Source organism: Equus przewalskii, chromosome 9, assembly GCF_037783145.1.
Source record: "Equus przewalskii isolate Varuska chromosome 9, EquPr2, whole genome shotgun sequence".
Taxonomy (NCBI): domain Eukaryota; kingdom Metazoa; phylum Chordata; class Mammalia; order Perissodactyla; family Equidae; genus Equus; species Equus przewalskii.
Genome location: NC_091839.1, coordinates 65,509,135 through 65,528,263, shown reverse-complemented (window position 1 = coordinate 65,528,263; position 19,129 = coordinate 65,509,135). Strand labels below are relative to the sequence as shown.

The 19,129-nt window shown below is 40.1% G+C and overlaps 1 protein-coding gene across 1 annotated transcript in view; it reads right to left on the bottom strand.

The window, feature by feature from the left end:
• Nucleotides 1–19,129, bottom strand: part of DCBLD1 (discoidin, CUB and LCCL domain containing 1) — a 63,460-nt gene that overhangs the window by 9,747 nt on the left and 34,584 nt on the right. The window contains exons 3-7 of the mRNA XM_070559316.1: nt 18,257–18,391; nt 16,614–16,665; nt 12,908–12,980; nt 6,368–6,501; nt 923–963 (exon numbers count right to left, since the gene is read on the bottom strand). Of these exons, the coding sequence (XP_070415417.1) occupies nt 923–963; nt 6,368–6,501; nt 12,908–12,980; nt 16,614–16,665; nt 18,257–18,391 (435 nt within the window). The remainder of the gene's footprint in view (nt 1–922; nt 964–6,367; nt 6,502–12,907; nt 12,981–16,613; nt 16,666–18,256; nt 18,392–19,129) is intronic.

Here is a 19,129-nt window from a genome sequence, read left to right as displayed (position 1 = left end):
TATTCAGTTGATTTACTTCCACTGCGATCTTGAATTAACTGTTTAATTACTAGTTTTTTAATGACCCAGACTTGCATTTGACTTGTTTCTACTACAGTGTCTCGAATTTGTTGCTTTCCTTTTTAATAGATCTCATCAAAGTCACATCCCCTATAAGTGACATCTCTTTGTCCCCACTATAGATTTTCCTTTCTAATCTTCTAAACTCGCCCTGATTTGAACAAAGTGCAAGGTGTCTTAAAGGGTTAAAATGCTCAGGTTCTTCTCACTTGGTCAGAGTGGGGCTCTGTACCCTTGAAGAGCGGGTACGTCAGCTGACCTGAAAATCAGTAAATTGTACCCAACATCACCCTTAGGAGCTTAACTGTACCACGTCCAAGGCAATGTGGAGGTAGCAAATAAAGGCCACACTCCTCTTCCTGGGCAAAGAAGACACACTCATATTATTCTCCTTGAAATATTTGACTTTATGTGAGGGAGAATATTTACACAGAATATATTCCATGACAGAGGGGCTAAAAAGCCTTTATTTTATATACTAATTTTCAATTATTTAATTCAAGATAACCATCAAATCAAACTGCACTATTTAAAAGCTTTTTCTGTTAAAATCTAACATAAAGGAATTTGTCTTAAAATGAATGTCATTTCAAGTTTTCGTTCTTTTTGGCAAAAGTTTGAGAGCTTAGATTATAAAGAAAAATATTATGCTATTAAATTATAAACAAAAATATTTTCTGCTTAATGCTAATTGGGCTTATTGTCCTGTGTGTTTTTAAGTCACAGCATACTTGGTACTATGTGACCTGTGGAAAAAAGAGAAAAAAAATCCTTTAAACTATAACATCTGAGGGGTATGGAGGAATAAACTACTACCGAGGATTTTAAAAGATGAAACTCTTAAGGAAAGCGTGATCCTTACCATTGGAGGTAAACAGAAATCGCTTGTCTGACAGGGAACCACTGGAACAATAAACACAAACATGAGGAGGTGAGTGGGTTAACTGGACCTTAATGACTGATACAGCGGGATAGCACAGGGCTCAGGGCCTTTCCACGCCTCATGGGACCCTCCCAGCACCCTGGCAAGGCCGCTGCTACTACCTTCATCACTGGTATTTTATAGATCAAGAAACCCAGGTCCATAGAGGGTAAGCAACTTTCCTAAATTCAAGTGACAAATGGCCAGGAGTCTGAGACGTTGCTTTTGAATCAAAATCCTGTGCTGTTCCATCATGCCACACTGTACTGGGAAGGAATGTGCACATATACAGTCTCGAGAACAACCTTAAATCCCAGTTAATTAATACACGGTGATGGGGGCAGAAAGGATCACTGCCCTGAATACTCTGCTTCAGCGGTTACTATAAAGCGTCACAGTCGTTGTCAACAGTCAAGCACCATCGAGAGAAATGAAGAGGCCTGGCACTTGTAGAAGAAAGAGCATGTCATTTGCTAGCTGCCTTCTCTCCAGACTTCCCTATTCCTTCCCTGGGGGTCCTACCCCTGGAGGCTGGCTCTAGGGACAGTCTTTCTCTCTCCAGTCACACTCCTACCTGCTCCAGCAACCGGCACCAAGCCATGAACCAGCTCCTGCTTCTGGATGACACAGGACAGCTGGAAAAAACTCATAGCTTCTCACTGACCTGGCCAGAACTGACCCTCAGTGCTGCAAGACTGTCTTCCTTCTCATTCGGCCTTGACCCTCAGATCTCTGGACCCTTGCTGTCCCACAGCTTATACTACTCTCAAGGGCAAACTTATCAAATTAGCCTTGTTCTGCAGTGGAGAAGAGTCCTATGGCCCGAGACCATATTTACCTTTTTGTAAGTCCCTCACCAACTCACTGGTGTAAAAATACTCAGAACAAATAGAAAATTTGGAATTCTCAAGATTTTTGGGCATAGTATTTACTATATTAGATACTAGAGGTAAACACACAAAATGGTAGATGTCACTGTTGGGTTCAATTTTTTTTACAGTCTGGGAGCACTGCTCGTTATTTTAAATGTTTGGCTCTGCATTACATATGGCAATAAGGCCAGGGTACCGAACTGTGAAATCCACAGAGAACCCAAAAATAGTCTTGACCAAAGGACGAGCCCCTTCCCATCAAAAAAATTTCTTTTAGAAGTAACAAGTAATCAACCTCTCTCCAGAATAGATTTTCTCTTTCATATTCTTTGTCTACCAGCAGACTGAGATGCCACAAGCCCCAGGACTCCACATAAAGGTTCTATTATAATCTCTGTGTTGAATACAATGCAGGCATCAACTATTTCTCACATGAGAAAACGCAGACCCACTTGGGTCATGGGGCTTGCCTCAGCGGAGCCAGGGTGAGGACCCAGCTCTCCTAAACTTTAAAGAAAGGTGCATATTGTTGCAACTCATACTTAAATTTTTATTAAGATTTATTTAGAGCCTCTCTTTTGGTTTTTCCATTTTCTCCAATGTTCCAGCACTAACTATTACACTTGAAATTTGGCTCAAATAAGCCCAAATAATACCACTGCCACCCTAAGGCCCTATATTGGCTCTCACAGCCATAAAACATTAAAATACTTATTTTGTTGTTGTTGCTGAAAAAGAGAAGTTATGAAGAAGAGGAGAACTTTGGAGCCTGAGAAGAAGACGCCAGGGAGGGCTCTGCTTCTAACAGCTCTCTGGCCTGGCTTTCCTCTGGCATCAGTTGGAATGTTTTTCCATTTCACTCTATTAAACTAATTGAATAGAACCACTTAGAGAATTCTATAGGTAAATGAGCCTCCTCTTTTAAAAATGAAAATGCCCTAGGGAGGTTGGAGTTCTGAGGCATTCACACATTAGGGAGATTGAACTCCATCAGCTTTACAGGAATCGCCTGGCTTCCCAGAGGGCTGTAGAAGTAGTCAAGAACAGTCTGATGTAAACAGAAAGGAAAGGCTTCCCTGCGGATGGTTGGAGCCATCGTCCTCGGTATGAGGTCAGCCCTCTTCCTGATTCCATTCTGGTCGCCTCAAATCAAGGAAGTGACCTGACCCGGGATGAATCCCAGAAGAACCCTCGGTATTTACTTTAGGGACTCGTCCTTCCTCAGCTGCAGTGCTTCCTTCTGTGTTTTTTCCTGAACGCCAAACAATCGTGCGTGGGAACAGAAGTTCAATGACCGCACGCACAGTGGTTCCCCAAGAGCAAAACAGCCCAGATAAAAACAACTGCTCCCTGAAGAGTTGGGAATCGAAATGAGTGGAAGAGACTGTGTTTGCACACAGTTTACTCTTCTCTGCTCGGTACAAATGTCAGGGCAAAACACAGCTAGAAGCAAGAAGGGACCTTTCTATCTCCTCCCACCAAAACAAAAATCAGACAAACTGTTCACAGAACTATAGGGAATGCGGAGCCAAGCTTTCCCTAATCCATGAATGGTTTAGATTTCTGTACTCTTATTTTTGCATCAAAGCTTAATTTCAAATTATATAAAGTGACTTCATGTGTATTAAGCCCAGTTGATGTGGCAGAAGTAATTGAGAGCATAATGTCTACTTTTACTCAATAGTTTTAATAATTTTTCTTCAAAAGTAAAATAAATTCAAGTAGTACAAGTTAAACTTTTTACTATCCTATTTTTCTACAAAGAAGCATTCAAACATATACAAACATAGGCAAGAGATTCCAAAAAACAGATTTAAAGCTAAAGGCCAATTCTTTGTTCCTATCTAGAGATAGCAGTCCCCAACAAATCTAGGCCACAGCCTAATATCTTCCTGAAATAGTGCCTAGTATCAATGGAACAAACCAGAAAAAACATAAAAAGAAATAGATCCTCAAAAATCAAGGTCAAGCTGACATTTAAAGCTTACTGTGTATAAGCAATATGATTTTAATGTTCCAAAGAGTTTGAGGCAAATATATAAGAGAAAAAATATATGTATATACATACGTGTGTGCATATATGTATCTATAATATATGTGTGCATATGTATATAAAATTTTATTTATATATAGCACATATGTGTGTACATACATGTGTGAGTATAGTATGTGTATAGTATATATACACACACACACATACTATACACACACAACATATATACACATATACATAAATTTTATTTATTTGAGTAAGGATTTAAGTTTCTAAAGGCATCCTGTTACTAAGCTTTTGGATGTTACACTTTGGCACAAATTTGGGACTAATCTGTCTTTGAATGTTGAGATAATACCAAAAGAACACTTTGGGATCTCTCATAGCTAAAAATCCTATCCGGAAGGGAAAGTAAATGGGAAGGTCATGGCAGGCAGAGAACACCAAAACGAGAAGTGAGCCTGCATGTCCGAGTGTGCAGCACGCGCCCTGTCCTTGGTGGATGACCGCTTTTTATAGGTTGCATACAGTATCGTGTGTGTTGCTTGTGAAAAGGTTGGACCGGAACATCCTCTTCAGTTACCCCAGCCTCACACCCCTCACACGCGGAATTGCCAGTGGGAGCTCTGCCTTGACTCTACTGGTGTCCCCCTAAGCCTTGTTCCTGCCTTCCATCAAAACCAAGGCTCGCCTCCTTCATGAAGGAGACCCCACCAACTTCTCCCCCGACTTCAGCCACCGTTCCCAAATCCTCTCTCCTATGAGCCTAGACCAACACCCCCAAGCCAGAGATCCCAAAGTTCACTTGTGAGTTCATAAACTGGTTCTTTGGAACTTAAAATTCATTTTCTTATAAAAACAACATTATAACTTGGGGTCAGAATCCTTATTTGACCCACAATATCGCTAAACTGAACTACAATACATTTAAATAAAAAGTAGAAGGGGAAGGAAAAAAATGATCATGGGGCTGGCCCCGTGGCATAGTGGTTAAGTTTGGCGTGTTCCGCTTTGGTGGCAGGGTTTGTGGGTTCGGATCCCCAGCATGAATCTATAGCACTTGTCAGCCACGCTGTGTCACCAACCCACATATAAAGTAGAAGAAGACTGGCACACATATTAGCTCAGGGCTAATCTTCCTCAAGAAAAAAAAATTATCTGGGCCGGTCCTGTGGCCGAGTGGTTAAGTTCATGCACCCCACTTCAGCAGCCCAGGGTTTCACGGGTTCAGATCCTGAGCACGGACATAGCACTGCTCATCAAGCCATGCTGAGGTGGCATTCCACATGCCACAACTAGAAGGACCCACAACTAAAAATATACAACTATGTACTAGGGGGCTTTGTGGAGAAAAAGGAAAAAATAAAATCTTTAAAAAAAAAGAAAAGAAAAAAAATTATTATATAACTTTCTCAAAATGACATTAGAATCGCTATATTTATATATTATTTATATTTATAACTGACTTGGGAACCTCTCCACCCCACATAACACAATTTTTTTTTTACCAGATAAGATGGTCCACAGCCCACTGTGAGAATGGAACAGTAACATATGATCACATTCTGTCTGCTTGCAAGAGGGAACTAGGGTAAAATGGCAGGGGTAGGGGCATCTACACACAGACTAGTGAGAGGTAGAAGAAATGAAACGGCTACAGCCTCTGTCTTGTGCCGTATCCTTGGAACTAAGACTATGTGGCAATTTGTCCAAAAGAACAGAGTTGCAATAGCAGGAAGACATTTCGGGGCAGATAGAGAGGGAAAGAGCAAGAGATAAACAGAGTGGTTTGAGGAGCCCTTTTCCCTTACTAGGTGTCCACCCAAGGGGAGCATCCTTCTGAACCATTCTAAGCTGCCTGTTTATATGGTGGACATCTGGGCCACAAAGCGGGCCTACATTTAGTTCTAACAGTTCTAGTTTTCCACTCCAAAAGCTGAGGAAACATGAAAGCATTAAAAGCTGAGGTTGAAATGTTTAAAGCAATTGGCATGGTTTTTTCTTATGAAGCTGAAGGAGCAGAGGACACATACCAGAGAAATTAACAACAACCTTAACAAAAGCCAGGTTTTATTCACTTCCCAAACCATTATTCATCATTAAGAGATTTGTCTCTGGGGATCTTCTGGGGAGCTCCGTGGTCTGTCTGGGTTTATTTCAGTCCCCTAGCTCCTTCAGTATCTTCGGTAATATTGGAGACAACCAGTAATTTACTAAAACTGGAAAAACTAAATAAGTTTTATTCTCTCCCACTAAAGCACCTGAGAGTAGGAATACTCCTCTGCCCTGGGACTCCACATTTGCGCCATTTTAATTTACTCGTCAGCATAACCAGTGAGCTTTTTTATTGCTACATTTTTCTTCACATAGACACCATAAATGCTGCTCTAGGCACTCACGCATATTCTTCTCCACTGACAAACCCTTGGTATCACATCCTGCTGTCCTTTCAAAATTGTAAGCTGATTAATTATGCCTTCGGGGTTACCTTCCACTCAGAACAAAAGGAAAAGTACTTACTCCCTTGAGAGCACGCCATTGGCCAGGATTCCTTCATATCGACTCAGCCCTTTGCGCTGATGCACGCTGATCTGACCACCCAGTTCATCTGCAATTATTCCGGCATGGATGGCAGCTTTGCACAATAAAGAGGTCTGAAACACAGCAACATCATCAATCATAGCTTACTCAAGAACACATTTAAAATACAGTGGGAGTTTTCCATTTTGTTATAACTTGTGGTCAGGATCCCTATTTGACCCATGACATTGCTAAACTATGATTCATTTAAATAAGAAGCAGAAGGGGAGAGAAAAAAATTATTGTATAACTATCTCAAAATGACATCAGTGTCCATACTTATGCTGCCTAACTTGGGAACCTATCCACTAGGAAGGTAAGTAGGTAACTTACAGTAGTGGTGGCCCCCCAGTGAGTAACACCTCCCATGGCCATGCCTGGTATAGTCACCTCCCGCACTGACTCTGCACTGGGCCATGGAGCTTGCTTTGTTCTGCTGCAGATAACGTGCCCAGCCAACTGCCACACACGTCAGTGAGCCCACCTCAGACCCTCCAGCCCCAGATGACCCACCACATGACTGCAGCCACAGGCGTGATTCCAGGCAAGGGGAGCTTAAGAACCGACCAACTGCTGACTACAAATTCATCAGCAAATAAAATGGCTGTTACTTTCGGTCACTCAGTTTTGGGGTGACTTGTTAAGCAGAAATAGATAACTGATCAGTTTCTTACATTTGGTTTCCCAGATACAAATCCTAAGGATCATTTGAGAAAGTGAATCTTTCATACCACAGCTTCAACATACAATTAATTTAGACATTTAACAAGACATCAAAAACAAAATGGTAATGTTTGCCACAGAACATGACATGGAACAGCAAACTTCATGAAGTTCTTAGAGCGATGATGAGCAACCCAGGGCCCACAGCCTACATCTCATTTCCTGAATCTCCTCTGAGACAGTCAAACAGCTGGCACCTTTCAGCCCTCCAAGGCTGCAGGTTGGTGTGACAAACCAAGCAGGAGCACCTGACTAGGTCTAATTAGCAAGTATCTCTGTGATTGGAATTGGCCCATTGGAGAGTGGGGCTGGAAAAAGGACTAGAACTTTCCCAGGGGTGCCCAGGCTCGGAGGTCTCCGTGAGCACAGTACACAGGTGGGAGGGTAATTAGGCAGCCAGCCCAGGACTGAGGGGCTGAGAAGCATCATTTTCTAAACAATGCCCCACTTCTCCATGACGGTTAATGCCAAAAAGAGAAAAGCAGCTCATGAAATTGTGTCTCAATAACTGGACTTGGGAGTTTGTCTTTGTGTTACTGACAATGTTATTTACCTTATTTTCAAAGGAAAATTCTCATAGATTTAAGCTACAATATTGGGACGACCAATGAAACAATCCATATTTTGTAATTAACGTTGCTGTAATAAAATTGAGAAGTTTCGTGATCTTCAATTTAGATTCACATTTCCCAAACTAGATTAGATTTGGCAAAGTGAGTGAGTTTTGCAATGACTACTATCATAGCCAAAAGAAGGGGGCGATTTCCTGACAGAGAAGAAATATGAGACTGCTGAAATACAGATGCAGATACTACCCGTCTTTATTTTGGGGGAAAAAGGAAGAAGAAAATTAGGGGCCAGCCTGGTGGCACAGTGGTTAAGTTTGAGCGTTCTGCTTCAGCGGCCTGGGGTTCCCTGGTTCGGATCCCAGGCACAGACCTACGCACCGCTTATCAAGCCATGCTGTGGGAGGGGTCCCACATGTAAAATAGAGGAAAATTGGCACGGAAGTTAGCTCAGGGCCAATCTTCCTCAGCAAAAAGGGGAGGAATGGTGGTGGATGTTAGCTCAAGGCTAATCTTCCTCAAAAAAAAAAAAAAAGGAAAAGAAAATTAGAACAGAAAAAGAATGTGCTCTTTAAACCAAACAGGCAGCTTGCATTTTTATTTTTTTTTTCCTGAACTTTCTTTTCTTAAAAAGCTTTCTCATCCCTGTTTTAGACTCTTAGGGTGCAAAATGGAGCAGCCAATTGTAATGGTAGAGTCCAGAATGTAAACTCAGCAATTTAGCTCATCATCCTGTCTCTGCCTCTACCTCCACTGGGTGTGCTTAAGTCATTTCATTGCTCTGGACCCGGCTTCCCAATTCATCTGTACAATGAAAAGTCTGAGCTGGATGATGTCTAGTCTCTTTTCTAACGAGTCTGTCACCCTGTGATTGTAAAGGGCAGTCTGTGTACCTATTACAGGGTCCATGCAGGCCTGCCTCTCTCTCTTAGCCCCAGGATGAAAAGCAAATTGGTCCAGTGGTCTGCTGGGCAGCTATTCCTATGGTCCTGGGATCATCTGTCTTCCTTGGAATTGGTCTGGGAATGGGATGGCCTTCATCCCGGGAGCCCTGCCCTGTGGAGAGCTCTCACTGGACTCGGCATGTTCCAGGGCTCCTTGTTACCAGAAGACAAGTTCACAGGTCAACAAGCAATGGGACCTACCAGCCAGCAAATATTCTCCTATCCCACAGAACACAGTATTGAGGAACTCAGTGGTATATACACTTTTTATGGAATTTATTTCATTGCAGCTCACATTTTTCCATAATATTAAGTGCAGGCCATAGGATACAACTCCAAGAGAATAACCACCAGATCTGGCTCCCATATTATTATGGTAAAATTGTCAGCCCTTCTAGGATTATTTCCTTAAAAAAAAAAATCACTTCGCCACCCACCAACTTAAGTACAATTGATGTTTACTTAAGTTGGGACTTTTTTGGTATCGGTTTACAAAATTTGCATTCATTGAACCTAATTTAAAAAAAAATCCCCTTTTGAACAGTGAATTTATACTTTGATTTTCTGGCTATTTTTGAAGTCTAAACTTCACTGAATGTAAATATAGGAAGGCCACATCACTGGCCTATGTTAATTAGTGAATTGCTTTAAACAAACTCAAACAAAATAATTTAAATGTAATTCTTCAGGAAAGGGAATGCAACAGACAGCTGAGGAGAATACCTGGATGGCTCACAAAATTACAGGTTGACGGCACTAAACATTTCTAAAGTTCACTAAGCCACAAAATGCAGCCACACAGATCAGCCTGAGGTAAGACCAAAACAACTTTCAAAGCAACTAGCAAATCATGCCAGAATTGGAGCATTTTTCTTAAATCTTTTTTAGGAAAAATCAACTTGCACTAAAAAGTATTGACATAGTGTTAAAAGGAAATTTTAATAAAAAAGAACAGCCGGGCATCGCTTAACGACAAGGATACATTCTGAGAAATGCATTGTTGGGGGTTTCGTCGTGGTGCGAAGATCACAGAGTGTACTTACACAAACCTAGATGGTAGTACCCACTGTACACCTAGACTATATGGTACTAATCTTATGGGACCCCTGTTGTATATGCCATCTGTCATTGACCAACAAGTCGTTATGCAACACATGACTGTAAATGTTTTAGAGTGCATTTAATAAGACCTGAATAAAGCACATGTTTAAAATGTTAGTGGAATGATGGTAAAATGTTGAATTATAAAACTATATTCTTCATTCTACCTAGGAATTGTTTCTATGTTGCTACAGTCTTTATAATTACCATATTGATAACATTTTCTTTACAAAAGTAATACATATCCATTACAGAAATGTTGGAAAATATGAAAAGAATAAAATCACTCATATCGCCATTACCCAGAGATAATCCTTCACTGTTATAAGGTAATTCCCTCTGCCTTTTTGGGGTTGTGTACAATAGGCCTGGTTTCTCCCCTTGTCCTCCTAAGCTGGAGGCACACTATATGTACTGTCTTTTTTTTATCTTACAATACCTCTTCAACATTTTTTGGGAATGGAGAGTTACTGAAATGAGTTAATTAAGCGATATCTTTCACTTAAAAGCAGATGGTACAGGCAGCAGGCTTGGGAGAAGATGCCGAGAGAAAAACGGTGCTGGAGGTTTTTTATTTCTGGTTCCCAGGTGAGGCAGATCTTGAAGAGAGGCCCATCCCACTTACCTGGCATGGTAAGCATACACAAATATGGATGCCTTAATACATCAGTCAAGCAGACGGAACCATGGACCCTTAGGAATTCAAAAAGATCTTTAAAGTTCTCCACTTCCTGACAAACCCTCCCTTTCTCCACCCCACAGCACCTTCCCACACATGCACAGGCCATCTCTGACAAATGGTTGTGACATCTGCACTGAACACTTCCAGTAACCAGGGGCTCACTGTTTGCAGAGACATCCTATCCCACTGTGCACTCTTCAGTAGTCCTTCAATGCAGCTAAAACTGGCCTCCCTACACCTTTCATCTGCTGATCCTACTTCTGCCTTTTGGAACAACAGAGAATGAACCCATTCCTTTTCTATTATTGCTCTCTAAGACAACATTATTTCTTCCCTGACAGAGAGCACCGTTCCTTCAACAGCTTCTCTAGTAACGTGTTTTACAGATCCTGTCATCCTGAGGTACAGGATATGCTTTGGTTTTGCAAAGACGCTTCCAGAAAAGACTTGCTAGACCTGAACATACTTCCAACCACGAAGGCACCATGGAGGACAGACTTTAAGATAAGCCTCCTGATATCTGCCTCCGGGTACTCCCCGCTGTGTAATCCCTTTGGGTGTGGGGAGGAGCTGTGGCTTTCTTCTAACCAACAGAATACACAGACGTGATGGGATGCCACTCCCATGATAACGTTATGCAAGACTGTAACGTTTCTTGCTAGGAGACTCCCTTGTTAGGCAACTCTTTCTTGCTAGCTTAGAAGAAGCAAGCAGTGACATGGAGAAGACCCACATGGAAAGGAGCTGAGGGCAGCCTCCCGCCAAAATCCAGGAAAAACTGAGGCCCTCAGTCCAGCAATCCATGACTAACTGACTGCTGCCAACATCATGTGAGCTTAGAAACAAATTCTTCCCCAATTGAGCCTCAGAGGAGACAACACCCCAGCTGACACTTTGGACGCACCCTCGTGAGACCTTGAAGCAGAGAACTTAGCTAAGCCATGCCAAAACTCCCGAGGCTCAGAACGTGAGACATAACACATGGTTGTTCTAAGCCTCTAAGTTTGTGGTAATATTGTCATGTAACAATACATATGTAACACACCCGCAATATCGACATACACAAAAAAGGCACTAATCAGACTTCTTTGAAGAGATTGGTTTTCAAAATACAAAATTTCCCTCCAGATAAAAATCATTCTAAAAGCAAACGGTGTAAAACCAGTCCGTGAGTCAAAGAGGAAACCTGTTGGCCAGCACTTGCAGATGGTGTACTCAGATCTACGACGCAGGAAACCATTTACCTGATACATTGAAAAAGACAGCTCTGTCAAGAGGAGCCAAGATAAACAATTAAAGTAAGAAGAGACGATGCTATTTCTCTTCTTGTACATAATTCTTAAGTTTCTTGCATGGGACAGGAAAATAATAAAAAGTTTTTATTGCTGGGGGAGAAACTATACTTCAACTTTTTATTTCTCTTAGTTCATTTCCTAAAGTCATTTAGGGATAGCCTGTGCCAAGTATATTTTCAAACTGAGGGAGTATAAATCATTTTAAATTCAAACAATTTATAGGCCAAATGAATATCCTGTGTCAATCTTCTAAATAAAGACAATGCATGAAAAAGGAAACAGAGCAAAATAACAAAATCTGCTGCTTTCAGAATCAAGTTGCACTAAAAGCAAAAATTAAAGCCAAGTTTTTTTCTCCCTGCTAAAGATGAATTATCAATCTCCTAGAACATGTAGGTTTTCCCCGTTAAGGAAGACACATGTCAATAACTCTTAGAAACTAAGTCCCATCACTACACAGATTTTCACTTTGCTAATAACTTAAGCCAATTCCCATAAACTGTAAACCCAACTATTTTAAGTAACAATGTAAACTTTAGAAAATCAGATATCAGATTTCCAGAATAGAAATCCGTAAATAGTAAGAAATGAAGGACTGTGTATCTGCAGACAGGGCATACACTTCAGAAAAATGACTTCTTGTGAATTTGTTTTTCTCCGCGAACAAGGTATATAACCCAGAGCGTCTTGTTAGGCTTAAGAAATTGAGGTGCAAGGAGGGAGGGGAATAACATATAAGAGTAGGGCAGATGGCTTCACTGGCCCCAGACACAATGTCACTATTCTGTGACGTGAATGCTCATGTCCTTGGCTATATTACATGAACCAATTAGAGCATTAAAATAAAAATATAAATTATAACAAAAAGGACGACCTCTTAAAAAAAAGGGATGGAATTATACTTAGGTGTTGAAAAGGATTTTGTTTACTGTTTCATTTACAGTCAGCTTAACTGGAAATGCTAAAAATAGGAATGAATGCATGAGTAATTTTGATTTTTATACTTATTATTTCATTTATTTATTCCCAGATAAGAGAGAATCGTGCATCTAGCTACAGAGTTTTTTATACCTTATTTGACTATACTTTGTAATGCATTTAGGCAGAGCCATAAGCACTTACTCTTTTTAATTTCCTTCCTGCCATAAAATTTACCTTCAATTACTTACATCTCTATATCCATCCACCACATTCCCAGAAATGTCTCCTGCTATGTCTCTACAACCAGCTGGGCAGAATTTGCTGGAAAAAGAAAATAAAGAATTTACATTTTATTAAATTACACTTCAATTAAAAAGTATTAAATTATACTTAAAATTATTTTCCCTCCTCCATAGAACATGAGGGAGGGAATAGCTTGCTTAACGACAAATCAGAAACTTCATTTGTGAAAATATAGATTAATCTAAAATGTAGTAATCTGAAGGCAAGTTTCACACAGTAATTATTTCTTTTATATAAGGATTCATTATAAACTCTATCAAACAATGAGCTAACGCACCTTAATTGATTCTAAGATGTCCAAGAAATATTTTAAGAAAAAACGAAAGTTTCTAAACACTATATATAGCATTATCTTGTTTTATTAAAAGATATGTTTAAAATATATAAAATAACAACTTATGTTTTCTATGGATAAAAAGAAGGAAGAACAGCTCTGGATTTTCTCCAAGAATAGAATTTTGAGGAACTTTCACTTTCTGTCTTAACTGTAATATCTCGATTCACTCTATTAGTACTACCCAATAGGAATGTAATGGAAGCCACAAATGTAAATTTAAATGTTCTAGTAGCTATATTAAAACAGTAAAAAGAAACAGGAAAAACTAATATTAATAATATATTCTATTTAATCCAAAATATTCAAATTGTATTATTTCCATAAGTAATAAACAGAAAAAATTATCAATGAGATGTTTCCAGTCTTTTCCCTTTTGTACTCAGTCTTCAAAATCTGCAGTATATTTTATACTTACAGCACATCTCAATTTGGACTAGCCATATTTTAAGTACTTAATAGCCACACATGGCTAATAACAAACAGTGATGGTCTACCTTCATTATAAATTACTTTTGTAATCAGAAAAAAAGGTGTATATATATTTTCCAGTTTTACTGAGGTATAATCGACAAGTAAAATTGTAAGATATTGAAAGTGTTCATTGTGATGATTTGATATATGTTGCCCATCTAGTTAATTGACACATCCATTATCCTAAATATTTTTACATATCAAAATATGTATTTATATACACTTATACACTTATATAAATACATACACATATTTATATAAATTTATACATATTTTTTGGTGAGAAAATTTAACTTCTACTCTCTTAGCAAATTTCATTATAGTGCTATCAGCTATAGTCATTACGTTACACACTAGATCCTCAGACCTCATTCATCTTATAGCTGAAAGTTTGTACCCTTTTACCAACCTCTCCCTATTTCCCCTACCCCTCACCCTCTGGCAACTACTTTTCTACTTTCTGTTTCTGTGAGTTTGACTTTAAAAGGTGTATTTTAAAATTAGGATTCCATGTACTTAACAGTTATTCTTCAAGCAAACTTCCAGAATCATGTCATGGCAATATGGTATGGTTGAAGGAGCTTAGAGCAGAGTGACCCAGGCACTGGAACTATCTAGTTAGCTGTACGACCCTGAATATTGCATATAATCCCCCTTAAATTCAGTTTCCTCATCTGTAGTGCCTTAAAGCGTCAACATATCAATAGATTTTCAGGGACAGCTCTATGTCTATGAAAAACATGCAAAAGGAAAGTCAAACTATTCTAAGAACATTGACAACTTTGAAGAGGAATGCCACATGCCCTTCTCTCTATATATACCACATTGCAGTAATATTTACTTGGTTTGTTTAAAAAGAATTCACCAGCCCAAACTGAATCCGAAACAGCTGTTGCTTTTATTTCATTTCCTCTGTTTCCTCCTGCTAACTTAGCAAATTAGATGTGTAACACCATCTAATTATCAAAACTACCCAAATAAATGCTTCATAATTCTTTCCCATTGACATTCTGGAGGCCAGCATTGCAGCAACAATCAAGGAAACAAGAAATAAAAATAACCAGGAATCTACTACATATTTATAATTCCTTATCCTAACCCTTAGAGCCAGAAGTATGTCAGAATCTAGAATTTTTTGGATTTTAGAAAAGTAAAACAGTGCCAACAACATATATGATATAAGATCCCAATGAAGTCTGCACATATTAATCAAAAACATTAATATCTCTGAATCACATGAATAATCACATTAAGGCAAATACATGAAGACTAAATAGACTGGTTAATTTAGTCCAATTTTGCTGTCAAACGAATCTAAGGTCACATTAATCAGGTATTGCCACCAAATGAGTTACAAAAACCTTTTGACTTTTAAAGCTTTCTACATTTTGCAATCACAGATGAAGGACTGCAGACTGTGCTGGTCATCATACCTCATCTTTAACTAAACACTACAGACCGGCGGGGCTACAGCTTAGATGATCCGGCACCATAACATCGCCCTGTAGGCCTGAGTATGTTCCTTTCTTTAGGAGGATAGGAGTGACCATTGATGCCCAGAGGCCCTATGACCACTGGGAATATATATATGGCTAGAGAGATCTCGGAGAATGTCGGTACATGTCTACATTGGATGAATGGCAACTTTACAGAACAACATTTAATTATTGATCATTTTCGTTTTTTCTCTACTGAACTTAATAGTAGTTAACACTAGAGTTGATTCCACACATACAATAATCTCATTTATTAGAATGTCTGAGATGGTTAGGATCATGGACACTTGAACCTGATTCTGTGGGTATACTTGTTAAGTGTGTAGCCCTGGGCAAGTTACTTAATTGCTCTGTGCCTTTGTTTCAGGGTATAACAGAACCTACCTTGCAGGCACATTGGAACATTCACATGAGTCACTTCCATGCGAAGTCCAGAGAGCTGTACCTGGCCCTGAGAAAGCATTCTAGGGAGTGAGAGTTGTTAGTGTTGCTGCTGACAATGATCTCTAGACCAGTGGTTCCCAACTGGGGGTGAATTTTGCCCACCAGGAGGCATTTGGCAAAGTCTGGAGACATTTTTGGTTATCACAACTGGCACACAGTGGGCAGAGGCCAAGGATACTGCTGGACATCCAACAAAGCACAGAACAGCTCTTCGCAACAAAGAACAGCCAACCCCAAATCTCAGTAGTGCCAGGGTTGAGAAATCCTGCGGTAGACTCTTTGCCTTCACAGACGAGGAAACGTATATCAAAGAGATTAAGTAATTTTTCCAGTTAAAGTAAAGCCGGGATGAGAAATTTCATCTCTTACTCTCAGGAGGTTTCTCTTTTGTGGGAAAGACAAAATGAACCTCCTCCGAAAGTGAAAGAATTAGAAAAGTTGCTCCTAAATGCCGGCCCAGTGAAAAATGCACCCTAGACTCCTTTATGGCTCATTGGTACTGGAGTAGGCCACAGGGCTCAGCAAACTGTGGCTCATGGGCCAAATTCAGCCGGCTTGCTTATTGTTGTAAATAAAGTTTTATCAGAACACAGCCACGTTCATTTGTTTACATACAGTCTGGCTGCTTTTGCATTACAGCAGCAACAGAAACTGTATGAGTCAATGTCAAAGAGACTGCATGGCCGACAAAACCTAAAATATTTACTATCTGGCCCTTGACAGAAAAAGTTTGTTGACCTCTGCTGTATAAGAAACCATTTCAAATATTCCTCGTTAGTTACAACACAGACGATTTTTTAAAAAAATTGAGTACAAATAAGGTATTTTATCTGATTTAATGTCAAGGAAAACAAAATTTTCAGCAATATATGACTGCAGCATGGCTAGGACACCTATATTTACCTGTATTCTGTCTTCATGTAATGGTTAGCTCGTTCCAAACATGTTATTAAATCTGTCATAAATAAAGATAATTGCAATTAGCAAACTGAATGGAAGTCAGGACATTCATGCTTGAAAGACTTCTTTTTTTTTTAAAAAAAGACAATTTTTAAAAAGCATTTATTCATTATCTAGTATCTGAATTCTCCTGTTTAAACATAAATCAAAACTGAGAACATTGTCCCCAGGATTTAATCAGTTCCCTTCATTTCTCTTTTCTACCACCAATGATAATTTTCAGTGGTTATCCAGTGAATAATAACAGAATCTATTTCCAAGAGAAAAAGCAACACTGGTTAGTTACTATCCACTACATACCTACAAGGATCATGTGTATAACCTCCCTTGGCAGGAGGAAAACAATTTCAAAAGCCCAATGTGGTTCATAGAGAAGGCTGAAGAACATTTTAACTTAACAGTTTAACTAGTGGCATCTGGGTGACCACAGAACCAAGTGTTTACTGAGAACAAAAATAGCCTGTCAACTCTGATCAATGAGGACCAGGGAGTACACTCTTCTTTTTGGTGAGGAAGATTGGCCCTGAGCTAACATCTGTTGCCAATCTTCCTCTTTTTGCTTAAGGAAGACTGTCGCTGAGCCAACATCTGTGAAATTTCCCTCTGTTTTCTATGTGGGATGCTGCCACAGTATGGCTTGTTGAGTGGTGCATAGGTCCGTGCCTGGGATCCAAACTGGCAAACCCCAGGCCACCAAAGTGGAGCATGCAAACTTAACTACTATGCCACCAGGCCAGCCCCAAGGAGTACACTCTTTGAACTAAAACTCACCAATGGAGACACTAAGATACTATGGATTTTGATGCATTTAGGCCAACCTAGTACAGTTTCCAAAATATACCACACTTGCTGAAAAAATTCTTTCCTTCCTTAATCATTCAATAGTTCTCAGGGAGCAATATATGGTGAACACTGGCCATGCTGGGGCCTGGTGAGACCGGTCAGATCCAATTGGCTGAGAGGGAGATGAATGGTGCATCCCCTTCCCAGAGTATCTCTGCCAGACGGGACTAAGAGCAGAAACTTTGGGCACCTCTGTGCCCCTGGGCAGACACGGAGTGGGCTGCATGGTAATTACTCTGGAGCACAAGAGGCCTGGAGGCCATGCTTTCCTCTCTCATCAGTGTTCCTATTCCCCTTCTCTCCCACTCATGTGTCAGCTAGATGGTTAGGGCACTCTGATACTCACATGCTTCCTGTGCTGGTGCACTGGTGTGTATATATGGGGGTGGGGGTGGGGGGGGGTCACTCGTTAAAAGACTTGTCCTTTGAGTTAAGAAAAGGGAAGGGGGAGGGCTCCAGAGAATAGCCAGACCTTAGAAGGGTCAGGAGGGTAGCCCCAAAGATGTGCCATTCCAGGATTCTAGGAAAATGAGACTGACCCTCTCCCACATGAGTCAGCTGATCAATCTCATGTGTACTATAAAAGAATTCAGTTCAGACCTAACTACTAACAAAGACATTGCTCTCTTCCCTCACATCTTAATTCTGTATGTGAGGTCACGATTCTATCCAGAGATGGTGAGTAGCGAGAAATTCTACGACAGACAAAGGTTTACAGATTTATGTTGATCCGTCTCCTATACCTGGATGGTCGCTGCTGGCATAGGTCAGCAAAAAACCCCGCCCAGAAATGTGGGATCCACTCTCAAAGCGAACAGTTACTTCACTTGTGTTCAGCAACAGTTCCTTGGGAACAGTCATACTTCCACAATACGGACCTAGAAACAAAGCACACTTGTGGCACATGTTAAAATTTAGACCAGCGCAAAGAATCAGTATATGGCATTTTCTTCCTTAAAGGTCAAATTTACCAGACAACACTTAATGTAAGATTCTAATCTTTACTCAACTGAAATTTAGCTTAATACCAAGACTGATGCTTAGTGACTGAATGTGAATTCAATTCAATAGATAAGCCAAGGGGGGAAGTAGCTAACTCTAGATAAGCAATGGGTTGGAACTAGTTCATTGTGAACAACCCAAGAGATAGGTTTTGGTTTTTGTAAAAAGAAGACTAACAAACAGAGGTAAAAACCATTAGGCAGTAAAGAAAACATTATCACAAAGGTGATATTCTAGGGGCCTCCTAAATTTGCTTAAAGTACAGTCTAAATGTTTATGTCCCTCCAAAATTCACATGTTGGAATCCTAATGCCCGATGTGATGGTATTAGTAGGTGGGGCCTTTGGGAGGTTATTAGGACATGAGAGAGGAGCCCTCCTGAATGAGATTAGTGCCTTTATAAAGGAGGTCCCAGAGAGCTTGCTTGCTCCTTCCTCCAGGCGAAGACACAGCGAGAAGGCTACGAAAGTGGGCTCTCACCAATGGCTACACCGAATCTGTCAGCGCCACGATCTTGGACTTCCTAGCCTCCAGACTGTGAGAAATAAATGTCTGTAGTTTATAAGCTATCCAGCCTGTGGTATTTTGTTATAACAGCCTGAACAGACTAAGAC